The sequence below is a fragment of the Hevea brasiliensis genome, chromosome 9 (assembly GCF_030052815.1).
Source record: "Hevea brasiliensis isolate MT/VB/25A 57/8 chromosome 9, ASM3005281v1, whole genome shotgun sequence".
Classification (NCBI taxonomy): Eukaryota; Viridiplantae; Streptophyta; class Magnoliopsida; order Malpighiales; family Euphorbiaceae; genus Hevea; species Hevea brasiliensis.
Genome location: NC_079501.1, coordinates 99,436,620 through 99,454,902, shown reverse-complemented (window position 1 = coordinate 99,454,902; position 18,283 = coordinate 99,436,620). Strand labels below are relative to the sequence as shown.

Genomic DNA, 18,283 nt, shown 5'->3' with positions numbered 1-18,283 from the left:
CTTGGGTATCCACCTACACAAAAGAGCTATAAAGTCATGGATTTGCAAACCAATAAAGTGTTTGTAAGCAGGGATGTAATTTTCTTTGAGACAAGCTTTCCTTTTAATGATATACCATTATCTTCTGTTGAGTCTTCCACCCCAGTTCTTCCTGTTCCTATTTCTTCATCTACATCACACTATACTGTCACTCTCCTCTCTACACCCGTTCCTGCACTTCATCCTTCTGAATCTTTGTCCAAACCCATACCTGAACCTTCCCAACCTACATCATTAACACCCCCATTGTCTCTTTCTCTTGCTCCAGCCCCACCACCATTAAGAAGAAGTACTAGACTTCATCAGCAACCTTCATGGTTGAAAGATTTTGTTGTTGCCTCTCTTTCTCATGCTACTACCTCTGCGGCCGTCTTCTATTCCTCACCAGGTACACCTTCTTTTATTTTCTCACCTAGCCATTATGCCTTTGTTACTTCAGTATCTAAAATTCAAGAGCCTGTTAATTATCTTCAAGCAATAACTGACAGCAATTGGATTGACGCTATGAATCAAGAATTGTAGGCTTTGGAGAAAAATGATATTTGGGAACTTTGTGAGTTACCTAAAGGGAAGAAGGTTATAGGTTCAAAGTGGGTTTTTAAAGTCAAATACAAACCAGATGGAGAGGTTGATTGATATGAGGCCCACTTAGTTGCTAAAGGGTACAATCAGATAGAGGGACTTGATTTTAAGGAGCGATTTAGTCCTATGGCTAAAATAGTCACCGCTAGAATTTTTATTGCCCTCACAACTGGTCAGAAATGGCCTCTATATCAGTTAGACATTAATAATGCTTTTTTGCATGGTTACTTGGATGAGGAAGTGTATATGAGGCCACCAGATGGGTACACCAAGGCATTACCAGGGCAGGTCTGTTTGCTGAAACTGGCCCTTTATGGTTTAAAACGTGCTTCCTGACAATGGAACCTTGAGTTTACTTCCTTTTTGCATTCTTTGGGTTTTCAACAATCAGTACATGATCATTGTCTCTTTAGCCGAACAGATTCAGATGCTTTTCTAGCTCTTTTAATCTATGTAGATGATGTCATCATAACTGGAAACAATTCACAGGCCATTGACAAAGTCAAATCTGCCCTGCATGATAAATTCACTGTCAAAGAACTTGGTTTCATGAAATATTTCCTTGGTTTGGGGGTAGTTCAATCAGAAACTGGTACCCTTATCAGCCGAAGGAAATTTATCTTAGATGTTTTGAAGGACACTGGCATGACAGCAACTAAAGCAGTGTCTATGCCTCTTCATAAGGGTCTTCACTTAGCACCAGATGAAGGAGACTTATTGGCAGATCCTGATAAGTTTTGAAGACTTATTGGGAGACTTTTATATGTGAACATCACCAGGCCTGATATTACTTATTGGGGGCGCGGAGAGGGGCGGCGGAGAAGAGAGGGGGGGAGGGGGTGGTTGGGGGGCGTGCGGGGATATTGTTATAATTGAGAGCTTGTTAGTTCCCGCCAAAACATTAGTTAAGTTATTGTCTAGCATCTTCTATGTTCATTGACAGCTCATGTGAGCAGTATTTTGTTTGACTCTAGTCAGCTTCTCTTACAAGATTTGTTATGTGTATAAACTCTTGCAAAGTTCATTCGAGATAATGAGAAATACAGTTTCTCTTTCGATTCTCTGTTTTGATATCAAAGTTCATGCTATCCCCTAAGGAGAAGTGGTTGCCATCCATCCTGTTTGGAACGCTAGCTCTGCAAGGGCTTGTGCTCAACAGAATCAACACCAACACTGCTGCGACTGATAGAGAGAAAAACTTCATTTTGTCTCTTCTGACCTTCCCTTTCTCCTTAATTTCTTGTATAGGTAGTCTTGTTCTCTCCTCTTACTATATTCTGCTCGTGTATAGCAATATAAATAATTGGAGCTTTTTAGAATAGCGATTGTGTGAAAGCCACTTATCATTACACCTTTCAATTTTAATAATTTAATTATTTGTGCCTAAGATTGGGTGGAACTACTTGCTGAATGGCGGAATTAATTTCATCAATTGTCAACAACACACACACAGGTGAGGCAGAAATCTCCCAGTGAGGATTTTGATTTTGAATCTGTTGAATTTCATGACTCTGATGGTGAGAAAGAATGATGCGAAATTGATATATTAAATTAAGAGATCAACGTATGCATTGTTAGGTTTTGAATGTTAAACTCTCGTATAGCTATTATGTTGCATTAAATCTATATTTTTATATGTGAACACATTAAATCTTTTTTAACAATTTGAATAGAAGATATTAAATTCTTTTAACATTATTAAGAAAATATATAAAAATAAATTGTTACAAAAAAAAAAAAAAAGAAAAATCGTTACAACCATTATAACCATTGATCACTTGCACACCTGATAATCCAAAACCAAAAAAATAGTAGCAATTCCATCATCCTGAATCTTTAAAGATTTTACAAAGAAAATACTATTATTTTCTATCGTCTTAAATCCTAAAATATGGATATTTTTACCTGTATTGATGGGGCACTAGAGAATCGTAGTGTCAAACAAGTAAATAATAATTCTTGCTTCTTCTAGTGACTTCCTCAGAAAATTTCCAAGAACCAATGAAATTTTGAAATATGTTTGATCTTGTAATTTTCTTTACCATTCAATCTCCTTGCAAGGTCTGCATGCAAATAAAAAACAAACAACTCTTGAATCGTAGAAATGTTCTGTAATCCTTCAGGCAAAAACCTCAACTTCCTACAACCATAAAATCGAAGGCACCTCAAACTTGGAAAAGCACCATTTACAATTTCCGTCCAGTCCACTAGATTCTTTGAAGAAATTATCAAAGTTTCCAGCTCCGGAAATCCACCTACATCGCAAAACTTTTTACCAATGAGCTTTGCTTTGTAGGCTTCCCAAAGTACAAGATGTTTTAATTTGGGAAGATATTGAAGAACTGAAGATGGCTCCTCCAAGAGATTAGAATAACATAGTTCTAGAATGGTTAGGTTTTCAACAGAGGGAAGCCAATTGGGCATTTCAACTAGACCACCACGTAAAATAAGCTCTTGAAGATGAGGTGGAGGAGAAAATGGTTCCAATTCAGGTAGAAGTGTGACCGGCCTGTTTTCTTCTGCAACTAGTTTCAGGGAAACAAGGTTTTCCAGTTTTATGATGGATGCAAATAGCTCACCAGCATGATCATCAGACACTTCGTGAACATAAAGTTTTCGCAGTTGGGTCAAACTACTCAATTCACTAGCAATGCCAGGACCAGAACAGATACCAGTGCAAGTCTGAAGATTTGCCAATGTACCAATACCTCTTGGAACTCTAATTCCATCAATATATCCGTCGGGACCGACAACCAAAAGGTGCCGAAGCTGTTTAATATTATAAATTTCTACAGGTACTTGGAATAGCTTTGAACAACTAGCTAGATGCAAGGTTTGTAGCTTTTGAAGATTAGCTATAGTAGGTGGAAGCGTCTTCATATCTTTGCAGTTCAAGCATAAATACTTGAGGTGAACCAAATCTCCCACTTCATCAGGTAAGTACTCTACTAGGCTCATCAACTTCAATACCAACAGAAACTGCAACCCACAGATGGTTTGCCAACGCGGCGGAGAATAGGATTCAATAATCAAGGATCGAATTAGAAGGCTTTTGAAGTTAGGAGGCAGGTCTTCTCCAAAATCAATAATACATGCATGGATTGGCGAATCGGCAGCTTTAGAAACGAAATCTTGCTCCTCCTCAACTTCCAAAAGGCATGATTTTTCATAGAATTCGGAGACTTTTATTTCAGTTTTAAAAGGATAACATTCATGAAGCATCTCTAAGCCAATTAATTCGTTAATAATATTTTCTGCTGTATCCTCCATGATTTCCCCTGGTTTTTCTGGTATTAGACCTTGAGCCAACAAAAGCCGAACTACTTCTCCTTTAGTCATACCCCTAGAACATTTCTTGGAAACAACATAACAATAATCTAAGCAGGATTTGAGATAATGAGGAAGCTTTTCATAATTAGATTTGAAAGGTGCTAAAGAAGAAGTCTGACCTTTGTCTTCGTCTTGTTGAGCCCTGGAGCTTGGAATAACAATAGTTTCAGTTGTTGTTCTTGTTCCACTGGGCATCTCACCATAAAAGTAAGATAAGTCATTGGAATAAAGATGGAGGCAGAGAGGCATGATTGGGGATACTATGAGATCAAAATGAGGAACAAGCTTGCTTGTAAGATGAGAGAGTAAAGATGATCATATCAAGTGTCGGCAGAGGGGCAATTTTAAAAAAAAAAAAAAAAAGTCAGTCGTTGAGCGTTTTTTCTTCCTAAATTTCCAGTGGACCCACGCGTTAATTAGAAAAACAATTTGATCCTCATTTTTCAAACTATCAGTTTTGACTGTTTAATCTTGATTATAAAATATTAAATTTTTAGAAGGACTGAATATATTAATTTTGAAATAATAGAATCAGATAATAATTTTTAAAAATATAAAATTATCATGCTATTCTCATAATGTAAAAATTAAATAGTATTAAAAGAAGACTGCAATTTCACTACTGTGCTTATATTATGGACACATAAGAAAAACTATAGAGCTGAATAAATATTAAAAAAATAATAAAAATAGGTTATTCTAATTTGGAAACTATTAAAATTTTAGATTTGAAAAGAAAAGTTAACCTGTAAAAAAGAAAAATATATAATAAGATTACTTTTTACGAATTCTTGATCTATTAAAAAAAATTTTAAATTTAAAATGAAAATTAAAGATAAAAAGGAAAAATATAAAATTAAAAAATGTTCTACTTAATGTATTTAAATATAAATTTATTTATGGGTTTTTCTCCTATTTAATCAAAATTATCAAAATTTCTTATATGATTATATTTTTCATAAAATTTATAAAAATATTTTTTATTTTCTTTTTCCATTTAGTACAATAAAATTTATTGCTTTTTTTTTCCCTTGTATGAACGTAATACTATGAAAGTTTTAGTTGATCGGTAATTGGTAAATAAAATGTTATAATCACTTATATATATTTTAAGGAGAGCTAGCTAGGGCGTTGAGATTCAAATTTTAATTTATTAAGTGAGCGTTATAATATTAGAAAAAATAAAATATTATGATTAATAATTAAAATTAATATTAATGTAAAAAAAAGAATTAATTGAATAAAATTTAGAATTATATATGATTTTCATTTAACAAAAATCATTATTTGGCATTATTAAGGGATGAAGAATAAATTAATGTCATCATTCAGAAAAATATTAAATAAAATTCCTGTACTTTTTAGTTAAGGTGAAATAAATTTAAAATTAAACAATTAAGGTCAAACAAGTTTATACTTAATAAAATTTTTTTTAATAATAAAATATTATTTTTTATTTTTTAAATAATAAAATATTAAAAAATAATTTATTGACTATGTTTTACAATTTCTTTTTAAAAATTTTATTTTAATTAAAACTAATAAATAATTTTTAATAATTAAAATTAAAAAAATAATATTTTATTAAACATAAACTTATTTAATTTTATTAAAAAATATAAAAATTTATTTAACTTAAAATTTAATTTTAAATTTATTTAACCTCTACTAAAATTATAAGAAAATATTTAGATTTTACCTTATCTTTAAAAAAAAAAAAAAATTGACCGGCTGTTGTTTGTAGCCACGTGTATATATATAATTTTCACTTTTGATACCTAATAATTTAATTTAATTAAATATTTTATTATTTTATTTTTATTTAATTTTTAAAATTTTATAATATATTTTATTTAATATATTTTTTAATAATTTTAATAATAAATATATTTATAAATTATTTTTTTATTAAATATGTTAATTACTTCTCAGTCATTTATAAATAATATAATATATAATTATTTAAAATTTTAAATTAATTTTAATAAATTAAACTAAATACCATTTTAATTCTATAAACTTTCTACTCCTGAATTAAATTTAAAATTTATAATATTAAACAGCGAAGCGCTTGTCTTTTCGTTCTTGACAGATCTTCATTTTCTTTTATTTCTCTCACTTTGTGGAGTTTTTTTTATGTGGAATTGATTTTTTTTTTATATATAATTGTCTTATTTCCCTTTTACGGGATTTTTTTTTCACATTTTCTATGAAAAAAGTGTCTATTAATTTGAATTATTTAAAATATAAAAATAAAAAAATATATTTTTTTGAGTTAATTTTTTATATTGTTTAAAATAATATTTTAGTTAAAATGCATTTTTTTACCTAAAATTCAATGTCAAATGAGGCGTAAATATATTTACCTTCATAAATTAAAATTTCATCATTTTATATATAATATTTAAATATAAATGTTAATGTTATATGATCTCTATGAACTGTAATTATTAACGAATTATTACTATGTCAATTCAAAATTCAAACCGAAAGATTCAGTTTATAATTATTTTTAAATTATAATTAATATTTAAATATATAAAATCACTAATTTCACTTTAAATTTATTTAAATTAGTCGAATCGATCAATTCAACGGTTTCTCTGTACTCCTCTACTAATAACTCGTTTCGTATAATAATATATTATTATTTTTTATTAAAAAATAATTTATATATATATATTTAAATACTATAATTTTAATAAAAAATATAAATTTATTATTAAAATAATATTTAAAACTTATATATTTAATTTTATTTTATTTTTTAATAAATAAAATTAAAAATTTTGCTGTAGAAAAACTCGTTCTGTCTCGTTCTCCGATAAATAAATCTTCACCCTGATCTCGAACTCCCATAATGTAAGGGGGACAGCCTGCTACCCCACGAAGATTGGCCAAACCCAGCCAAGCTGTAGGCCTATGAGATGGCTAAAGGGTACAATTGATGAGAAAGAGAAGTTTGGCAGATACTTTTATAAACATGGAAAAGTATAGGGGGGTATGAAAACCGGGACATATTGATGTCTCCTCTTGTCAGGTTCCACTTCATCCCAAATGCTCTTTAGGGGGACGTGACTAGTTGGCCACTGGTGAGCACAATCGGGCCCAGCTAGTTGCTATAGTTTGGTGTAAAGCTCTCCACCATCCCCGGGGTCACTGGCGCAAGGGCGTTACTCTAAGTGAGCTCCCTACATGCTCATTGTACTAGGCGGCGGGCATTGTGCTCTAGTGAGAGAGGAGCTCGGTGTCTCTATGAAGAAGGTGTTAGTAGTATGCCCTAGAGCATATCATTTAGTATGTATCTTGTACATCTTTTATTAATAAAAGGCATTTTCACTTTTTCGTTTACATAATATATTTATGTGTAATAGAAAAGGTCCATTGATATTTTGTTAGAAATTCTATTCTTAAGCTGTTAAGAATATGAGTGACAGTATTTCTAGCACAAAGTATCATAAATAGGTTCACAATCGAGGATACTTCACAATAAGGACATGACTTATCCAGAAAGATTGTATTCATATTTGTTTCCAAGTTATTTATATGAGATATAAATAAGATGGAATGGTGAGTCTCATGCCATATGACAAACATGATAGGCACTTATATATGATAAGTAGGTCGAACCAGTGACACTTATGAGAAGCACATGGAGTTTACTCTTGTCAATGTATTATCATAAATCATATCAGTGCATATAATCTTTAGACCTGAGATAGCACAGTTATCTTGTATATAGGTGGTTTGAGTTTGATACTGCTTTCATACTTGTACTGTGTATGGGTATATGGGCATGTGTTGGCTCCTACTAGTTATATATGGAGGTAGGTGTTGATCAAGATAGAATCTGTTCCTCTAAGTAAATAGGGATAAAATCCTATGTTCATTTAATTATTCTTGATGTTTCAAGTTCCTGGCCAGGACAGATAGATTTAATCATAAAAGAGTTTCTGATGAGAAAAATCTTTTAATCAAGAAGTGGAATTAAAAGAGAACATAATATTCATAGCAAATGGGGTTTGACATAAATCATGACTCCAGCTTGAATTGGGATTTTGTAACAAAGAGATTCTAGTGCATGATAACATATGATTATAAGTTCATTTAAGGTAAACCTTATTACTAATTGAGTGGCCATGGCATGCTATGCTAGGTGTTAACCATGGTCTATGAGATGCATAAAATGGTTTAGAGAAATCATTTATGGTAAAAAAGAGTTCTAATGATATTAAGAGTTGATATCATATCTCATTGCCAATTAGTGATGAGCCTAGTAAGTCATACACATACACAAGTAATCACCAAATTAAATATAATTTAATTAATTAATTAAAGAGTTTAATTGATTAATTAAATAGGTTTGTTTTGCAATTAGATTGCAAAGTCTCTAGCATGACTTGAAACCAAATCTAAATTATTGGATGTATAGTATAAGTTAAATTTATATTTAAAGTGTTTAAATATAAATTTAATTAATGAGAAATTAATTAATAAAGATTAATTAATTGATTTATATTTGATATAAATTGATTAGAAGAAGAGAAATAATTATTTTGGGTTGAGAACTCAAAATTAAGACATAGGAGCATTTTGGTCATTTCGCAGGGTGACATGTGGCACCATGAGATGGTGACACATGGCACTACACATAAGCTTGTCAAATGTCTTTTAATAATGTAAGATGATTAAAATTAAGATTAAATATAGGTTTGACACTTGGCATAATGTGATTGGGTCAATTAAACCTAGAGCCAATCAGAAGGTGACATGTGGCAAGGGTTTTAAGTGGTGACCTAGCTATATAAGTATTGTTATGAAAAGAAAAATCACAACCAGCTGCTGCCTCCCATTTGTGCCGCCACCCTTGAGTCTCCCATTCTCTCTTCTTCTTCATCTCTCATCAATTCTAAGAGATTAGCAAACAATCTCTTGAATTAAAAATACTAGAAATTGTTTCTAGTGTCCTGTTTACATCTTTAATCTCTTAAAAGGCAAAACTTGATTTTTTAATTCATAGAAAAAGCTTTAGAAGCTGTTCAAGGGCTGCCATAGGTGAACTTGGTGTGGACAAGCTAGAGAGACAACATCTGGTGTCCTAAAGACGCATCCCAAAGGTACAAATACGCTGCAGTGTATCAAGAGGTTAGTGTATTTGTTCTTGATCTAATCTAGGGTTCTAAAATTAATCTGATTAATTCTAAAATCTTAAATGGCAAATACAGATCCAAAAACATATTAAAAGAGTTTTAATATGTTGTTTATCATTGAAATCAAATAGATAAAAATAAATCTTGCATGATGCATGTGACCCTAGGTGAAAATTTTTGAATTTAATGGCATAAACTTGTGTTTTTCATACTTCTGCTCCTTCAGAAGGAGCTTCATAGACACTATAAGGTCGAGGGGCTTATAGTGCGCAAATCTCCTAGGCCGAGGTTTCTACCTAAGGCTGACAATGCTACTCGGTATAGGGGAACAAATCTTATACATTGGCTTGGGTTCAGCCATACGGTCGGATGATGCTTATGGATGTATACGATGAGGGGCGACATCGTGCTACAAGGAATGTTAATACTCAATTATCGGGCTAGATACTTGGAAGACCCTCAATAAGAATATTTGAGATCCTCTATAAGGGGAAAAGTCCTTGATTATGAGTTGGATGGCCTAGATTGGGAGGAAGTCTAGGCGCCACACGGGACTACTATCCGGGCTAGGAAGTGGCCCCGTGACAGTTGGTATCAGAGCAGGTAAATGCTCATAATGGATAATAATCAATACCTCCCTTGAGAAACCTTTGGTTATACCATGCATATGAGATACGAAAATAAAGAGAAACAGTGAAAAGTGATGGTTATCAAATAAAGCAATGAAAGCTAATCGTGTATTCACCTCGAGGAAGGGTGAGCAGAATATATAACTCTAAAATGGGTGAAGGACATGATGTCCTCATTAGAAACATATTATGGCATGCACAGTGTATAAGTGATATAGTGTGCAAGTGAGTATTCTTTATGTTGTGGAGTTCTTAAGCAGTGGTCTACAAGAGTATAGTACACCAATTGAGGATTGTCAATACAAAGGGTGCTAACGTGGGCAAAACTTGGTGCAAAATTGGCAAATGACATTCGTCGAGTAAGTAACATCATTTGAGACTTTGGTCAGTAAAAAATGAGATGATCGATATTGAGAAAACTTTGGGATATATGGGGCAAATGTTATTCCCAAAACCATTGAGATGGTGAATGACCCCTGTCGGGCGATAAGATACAATACTCAGGTTTGCTTATAAGACTGTGAAAGTCTTCAGGTTTGCTTATAGTGTTTTTTCTTCCTAAATTTCCGGTGCACCCACGCGTTATCTTTTTTTTAAAAAATATAAAAATTGACAGGCTGTTGTTTGTAACCACGTGCATAGGTAATTGTTCCTTTTTTGGCAAGGCCCTGCTAGCACTATCTCATTCCCACTAAACGTGAAAATCCTATATACATTGATTTTGGTAAATTTAAAGACTTTGCAGTAATTAAAAAAAGACAAGAAAATTAAACACTCTCTTTTATATATATATATATATATATATATATATATATATATATTCTTATAAACTGACCTTATAAATTAAAAAGAAATAAGAAGATTAATATTTTATTTTTGTATCCAATAATTTAATTTAATTAAATATTTTATCCTATTACTTTTATATAATTTGTAAAATTTTATAATATATTTTATTTAATATATTTTTTAATAATTTTAATAATAAATATATTTATAAATTATTTTTTTATTAAATATGTAAATTACATATCAATTATTTATAAATAATGTAATACGTAATTATTTAAAATTATAAATTAATTTTAATAAATTTAACTAAACGTCATTTTAATTCTATAAATTTTCTATTTCTAAATTAAATTTAAAATTTATAATATTAAATAGCGATAGCGCTTGTCTTTCCGTTCTTGACAGATCTTCATTTTTTTTTATTTCTCTCATTTTGTGGAGTTTTTTTTTTTATGTGGAATTGATTCTTTTTATATATAATTGTCTTATTTCCCTTTTATGGGATTTTTTTTCACATTTTCTATGAAAAAGTGTCTATTAATTTGAATTATTTAAAATATAAAAATAAAAAAATATTTTTTGAGTTAATTTTTTATAGTCTAAAATAATATTTTATTTAAAATGCATTTTTTTACCTAAAATGAGGCGTAAATATGTTTACCTTCATAAATTAAAATTTCATCCTTTTATATATAATATTTAAATATAAATGTTAATGTTATATGATCTCTATGAACTGTAATTATTAACGAATTATTACTATGTCAATTCAAAATTCAAACTGAAAAATTCAGTTTATAATTATTTTTAAATTATAATTAATATTTAAATATATAAATCACTAATTTCACTTTAAATTTATTTAAATTAGCCGAATCGATCAATTCAATGGTTTCTCTGTACTCCTCTACTAATAACTCATTTCGTATAATAATATATTATTATTTTTTATTAAAAAATAATTTATTTTTATATATTTATATATTTAAATACTATAATTTTAATAAAAATATAAATTTATTATTAAAATAATATTTAAAACTTATATATTTAATTTTATTTTATTTTTTAATAAATAAATTTAAAAATTTTGCCGTAGAAAAACTTGTTCTGTCTCGTTCTCCGATAAATAAATCTTTACCCTAATCTCGAACTCCCATAATGTAGGGAGGACAACTCGTTACCCCACGAAGATTGGCCAAACCCAACCAAGCTGTAGGCCTATGAGATGGCTAAATGGTACAATTGATGAGAAAGAGAAGTTTGGTGGACACTTTTATAAATATGAAAAAGTATAGGGGGGTGTGACAACCGGGACATATTGATGTCTCCTCCTGCCAGGTTCCACTTCGTCCCAAATGCTCTTTAGGGGGATGTGACTAGTTGGCCACTGGTGAGCACAATCGGGCCTAGCTAGTTGCTATAGTTTGGTGTAAAGCTCTCCACCATCCCCGGGGTCACTGGCGCAAGGGCGTGACTCTAAGTGAGCTCCCTACATACTCATTGTACTATGCGGCGGGCATTGTGCTCTAGTGAGAGAGGAGCTCGGTGTCTCCATGAAGAAGGAGCTTCATGGACACTACAAGGCTGAGGGGCTTGTAGTGCGCGAATCTCTTGGGCCGAGGTTTCTACCTAAGGCTGACAATGCTACTCGGTATAGGGGAACAAATCTTATACATTGGCTTGGGTTCAGCCATACAATAGGATGATGCTTATGGATGTACACGATGAGGAGCGACATCGTGCTGCAAGGAATGTTAATACTCAATTATAGGGCTAGATACTTGGAAGACCCTCAATAAGAATATTTGAGATCCTCTATAAGGGGAAAAGTCCTTGATTATGAGTTGGCTGGCCTAGATTGGGAGGAAGTCTAGGCATCGCACGGGACTACAATTCGGGCTAAGAAGTGGCCCCGTGATAGTTGGTATCAGAGCAAGGTAAATGCTCGAAATGGATAATAATCAATTCCTCCCTTGAGAAACCTTTGGTTATACCATGCATATGAGATACAAAAATAAACAGAAACAGTGAAAAGTGATGGTTATCAAATAAAGTAATGAAAGCTAATCGTGTATTCACCTCAAGGAAGGGTGAGCGGAATATATAACTCTAAAATGGGTGAAGGACATGATGTCCTCATTAGAAACATATTATGGCATGCACAGTGTATAAGTGATATAGTGTGCAAGTGAGTATTCTTTATGTTGTGGAGTTCTTAAGCAGTGGTCTACAAGAGTATAGTACACCAATTGAGGATTGTCAATACAAAGGGTGCTAACTTGGGCAAAACTTGGTGCAAAATTGGCAAATGACATTCGTCAAGCAAGTAACATCATTTGAGACTTTGGTCAGTAAAAAATGAGATGATCGATATTGAGAAAACTTTGGGATATATGGGGCAAATGGTATTCCCAAAACCATTGAGATGGTGAATGACCCCTATCGGGCGATAAGATACAATACTCAGGATTGCTTATAAGACTGTGAAAGTCTTCAGGATGGGGGGGATGAGTAAGCCCTAAGGATTAATAAGTGATTGCGAATGGTTAAGACCGTGGAAGCCTTCAAAGGCATGGGGTGTGTTATCCCCAAGAGTTGTGGAATTGATAGCACATCTCACTGAGATGGTGGCTTACCCTTAGTTGGGTTAAGAGCCGAAATAATCGGGAGCTACTTATTGGCTATGAAATCCCTCAAAATATTATGGGATGTAATACCTTAACAGATTGCTAAGCCTGTGAAGTATTCTGTGTGGGTAAAGAGATGGGAAATTTGGGATGGCTTCACGGTTGTGAAAACCTTCGGAGTGATGGGTCGAAATACCCTAATTGATATTGAGACGGTTGTATTCTCCCCTGGAGACCAACCATCATTGTTGGCTACCATAACCTTCAAATGAAGGATGAGACATGTATAGAGTTCCTTGAGATAAGAACGTTGCTATTCTATGGACAACATAACAAATGAAATTGTTGCTAGAGTGCAACTTAAGACGAGATGGTCATTAAATGCCATGATGGCAAGTTCAAATTATGCATGGATTCTATTGAATCCCACTTAATTACGAGGCAATATTTGCTAAAAGCTGCAGAAGCTAAAATCAGTTACGAGATGAATTCGAAAAAGGGATAGGTGGATCCCAAATCATGTTGTGTAGAGAATGAATTGGCTTACGATAAGCCTAGAAAGGGTAAGAAACCCAAATATAAATTTGGATGTAACGAGTGGTAACACAAGAAAGGGTAAAGGCCCAATCGTGCATACAAGCACTATGAAGTTGCATTGGCAAATGGTAGCATGAATATTCATACAAACTCAAAGTCTTAGATGCTTGGTACTGGTAATTAGGTCATAATGCGATGGTGGTTGCGAGAGCCACATTGTGATAAAAGTGGTGATACCACGCATGGGGGGGTTGCATGCCTCATTAGATATAATCTTTTGAGGAGAGGGTAATGACCCCATAATGAATGGGTGTGCCGATAGAGCTTGAGGCCACCTTTGATACCTATGAAGTGAGAATACATAGAAAAGGCTAAGCACTAATCAAGTGAAATCAAGTTATGGGCAAACAAATGATCTTGGGTCACAATTGTGATGATAGTGGTGTCGAATAGAGTTCTAGACATCTGTGGGAGATCTAAGCAATTGTGATGGCCAAGCCTTTGGGTTGTGATAACAATATGAGCTTGATGACTGTGGTAGTCATGTATATGTATTTTTCACCAAGGAAACTAAAAATGAAAAGCGTGTGGGACGAGAGAAGTCCCCTCGATGCAATCTTATGAAAATTTTGCAGGTGAACAGTGTAATCATAAGCAACATGGTATCCCTTTGAGGTGTCAACCACATCCCAACTGGAAGATGAGAACTAGTCAAAAGGTGGAGACCTCAATAAGAAAATGAACGCAAAGCTCACTTGTTGTGCTTATGATGCATACATTTTGCATAATCATTTAGGTTTAATTTCATAGCCATTTTATTTGATTATTAGTCACTTTTAGCTAATTTCATTAGTTATTTAGTTAGTTTTTCATAATTGTCAATTTTGGATTAATTTGTAATTTTTACTTTGTTTTGTAGGGAAAATGGTGTTTTTGAAGGACTGAAAAGAAATTTTGCCATTGAGGAGTGACTTCTACAGCCAAAGATGTCAAAAACAAGTTTTCAAGTTGAAATATGCATTGACCAAATTGCGCATAACTTGCCGCATAAGCTATGCAGATCTGTATAAGGAGAAGAAACACTGTTCCAACACCTGCCGAATTGTGCATAAGGAGACTGCATAGCTTATGCAGATTCACGCCTCCCTTATGCAATCTTACGGAATTGTGCATAACCTATGCGCCAAGTCATGCAGTTTCGCATAAGTGAACCAGAATTAAAATCGCATAAGGGATCGCATAACTTATGCATCCATTTATCTGATCCCACAAAGGTTTCATTAATGAGCTGGCAGAAGATTCCCTCAGAAAATTCCTCCTAAAACACACCATTTTAGGGCTCCATGTCAGAAAATGCTATAAATAGCCCCATTTCCCATTTTAGAAATGGAGGAAGAAAGAAAGGAAGAAAAGAGAGAGGAAAGGGCAGCAGCTGAAGGGTCACAATCACTTCCCACACCATTTCCAACCAGATTTGGAGATTTCTTTCTTTTCTTACATTTTTCCTACATTTCTAGTGTTTAGTTTCTTGTTTCTTAGCTTAGATTAAAGCTTTATTTCCTTATAAACTCAGAATATCTTGTAAACATTATGGATAGTGAGTAGTTTTATTTAGATTCTGGAGTAAGGGATGTAATATTTGAGATATTTTGTGGATTTTGATTGGGTAATCCATATTTTGTGGTCTTAATGAGTTTTATTCATTTCTTGTGTGCTTAATGATATGCTTAGTGTAGGATCCCATTAAGTGATGTTCTTAATCCATGGTTGAGGCACCGAAAGGAGAAGACCTTGTGATAGATAATCAAGAAATTGGACTTAATTAACTTAGATCTAGAAATAGACTAAGGATTAAGAGGATTCACAGATTAATTAAAGAACCTAATGGGTCTTAATTAACTCTAACTCCACGAAAGTAGGATTAGATTGATTAAGGCACTTTTTGTCTCAATCGAAAGGGTATTCAAAGGATTTAAGAATTAATCTCCTTAAAACCCGTAAGTTCCACAAGATTGGATAACCAATTTAAAATCCCAAAATAGCTTGAATATGAAATCCCGAACACCGGAATCGCCTTTTTATCATTGTTAATTTCTAATCGAATTTAATTACTTGCCATTTTGAATATTGTCATATTTGAATTTGCTTATTTTAATTTGATGCAAATTTAGTTAAATCATTACATAGTTGAATTGATTATTGATTTTGCACATATAGATTTCATACTCCAATACCCATTAATTCAGTGCTTTAATTTCAAAAATAGTTCAATTTAGTCAACTTTTTATATCAAAAATTCAATCATTAACACAACTCCTCATGGGAACGATATCTTTTCTATATTACTTGTACGACCCGTGCACTTGCGGTTGGGCCACATCAGCTTAAGAGGCATTAAAACCAAACAGAAAGAGAACAAAGTGAGCAGAAGCAATTGGTAGTAGAAAATTGTTTATCATCGAAAGGCAGTAGCATCAAGAGATGGATAAACGAACAATGGGTGTGTAGTAAGAAATGAGGACAAGCCTAACTTGAGCAACAAGTCCCACGAACATAATGTAAGTCCCAAAGGAGAACATGGTGATACACAAAAATAGGCAATGTATAAGTTTCTCTATTCATTTACATGATGACTATATTATTGGCAGCAATAATATCATAGCATAGTTCCAAAATTGAATACCATTACTTTCATATGCTTGAGTTCATGCACAACACTATTGTTTTGTATTGTGATTATTTTGCGAGGTGCTCATGGTGGTGCAACCATAATGTAAAGCCATGAGAATAACTTGGCAAAGGCCCAATGATATTCATGCAAAGCCGTGCTAAACACAATATGGAGAAATGAAGGATCGAAGGAACCATCACAAAATGAGCCATAGAGAACTAATTTGGGGGGGAAGGGGGGGGGGGGGGTAGGGGGAGGGGGAGTATGTAGATGATTGAACGGATCAATCAAAGTAAGAACTCATTGGAATGCAGCACAGTGACAACCATAGTTGACAAGGTCATCGACTGTCTAAGTGGGGGAGAATGTCACAAGGAAGAATATGGTACTTCCATCATTAATCAAGCGATGCAACTAGGCTACAATCATAACATGACGATGATACGAAGAATGTGTATGAAGAAACACGCAAGTCGATATGAAGATGCATAAGAGAATCATGAAATTTATATGTGAGGACCAAACATGATGAATGACATGAAGAGACACAAGATATTCAGGAGAGCTTTATTCAACAAGAGGCAAAAGAGGACAGGAGGTGTTCGAGGCAAATCAATGAGGACATCGATTGTCTAAGTGGGGGAGAACGTAAGGGGGACAGCCCGTTACCCCACGAAGGTTGGCCAAACCCAGCCAAGCCGTAAGCCTATGAGATGGCTAAAGGGTACAATTAATGAGAAAGAGAAGTTTGGCGGATACTTTTATGAATATGAAAAAGTATAGGAGGGTGTGACAATCGGGACATATTGATGTCTCCTCCTGCCAAGTTCCACTTTGTCCCAAATGCTCTTTAGGGGAGTGTAACTAGTTGGCCACTAGTTAGCACAATCGGGCCCAGCTAGTTGCTATAGTTTGGTGTAAAGCTCTCCACCATCCTCTGGGTCACTGGCACAAGGGCGTGATTCTAAGTGAGCATCGTGCTCTAGTAAGGAGGAGCTCGGTGTCTCCATGAAGAAAGAGCTTCATGGACACTATAAGGCCAAGGGGCTTATAGTGCGCGAATCTCCTAGGCCGAGGTTTCTACCTAAGGCTGACAATGCTACTCAGTATAGGGGAACAAATCTTATATATTGGCTTGTGTTCAGCCACACGGTCGGATGATGCTTATGGATGTACACGATGAGGGACGACATCGTGCTATAAGGAATGTTAATACTTAATTATCGGGCTAGATACTTGAAAGACTCTCAATAAGAATATTTGAGATCCTCTATAAGGGGAAAAGTCCTTGATTACGAGTTGGCTGGCCTAGATTGGAAGGAAGTCTAAACGCCGCATGAGACTACTATCCGGGCTAGGAAGTGGCCTTGTGACACACAAAAGGAGGACAGGAAGAGTAATCTCCGATCTCGATTCAGTTGTTGCCATTCCTACAAACAATTGATAGTTAGTAAGCAGTGTTTTTTCTTTCTAAACTTTCGGTGGACTCAGCATCAGTGTTGATAGCTGAGGCTGAGAGGTGCTCCTTTTTTAATTTACTATCTTAGCTGGACTCCAACAAAAATAAAAAATTATTATTATAAAGTTCCAATAAATTACTCTTTTTTTTGAAAATAACTAAATTACTCTATTAAACAATATTCGTTGTTGATGATAAATTTACAATATTTTTTATAAATATAATCATTTTTCAAAATTTTTTGGATTTATTTTAATAAATTAAAATTAAAATATTAATTTATGTTACTAAAAAATAATTCTATGATTTCTAAAATCGTTAAGTTTTAAAAAATAAAAATGTATTATAAAATAGAAATTAAATTAAAAAAAAGACAAATATAAATATAGCTTTTTAAACTTTTAACGAAGATACGTAATAAAGTAATTCAAATGCTTATCGGCCTTTACAATTGCAAAGTAAAT

The 18,283-nt window shown here is 33.2% G+C and overlaps 1 protein-coding gene across 1 annotated transcript; it reads right to left on the bottom strand.

The window, feature by feature from the left end:
- Positions 1 to 2,411: 2,411 nt before the first annotated feature.
- LOC110644809 (disease resistance protein RPM1-like) lies at positions 2,412 to 4,295 on the bottom strand. Its single transcript, XM_058154104.1, has one exon. It carries the CDS (start codon positions 4,198 to 4,200, stop codon positions 2,602 to 2,604), a length of 1,599 nt encoding a protein of 532 aa, XP_058010087.1. The 5' UTR covers positions 4,201 to 4,295; the 3' UTR covers positions 2,412 to 2,601.
- Positions 4,296 to 18,283: the final 13,988 nt, after the last annotated feature.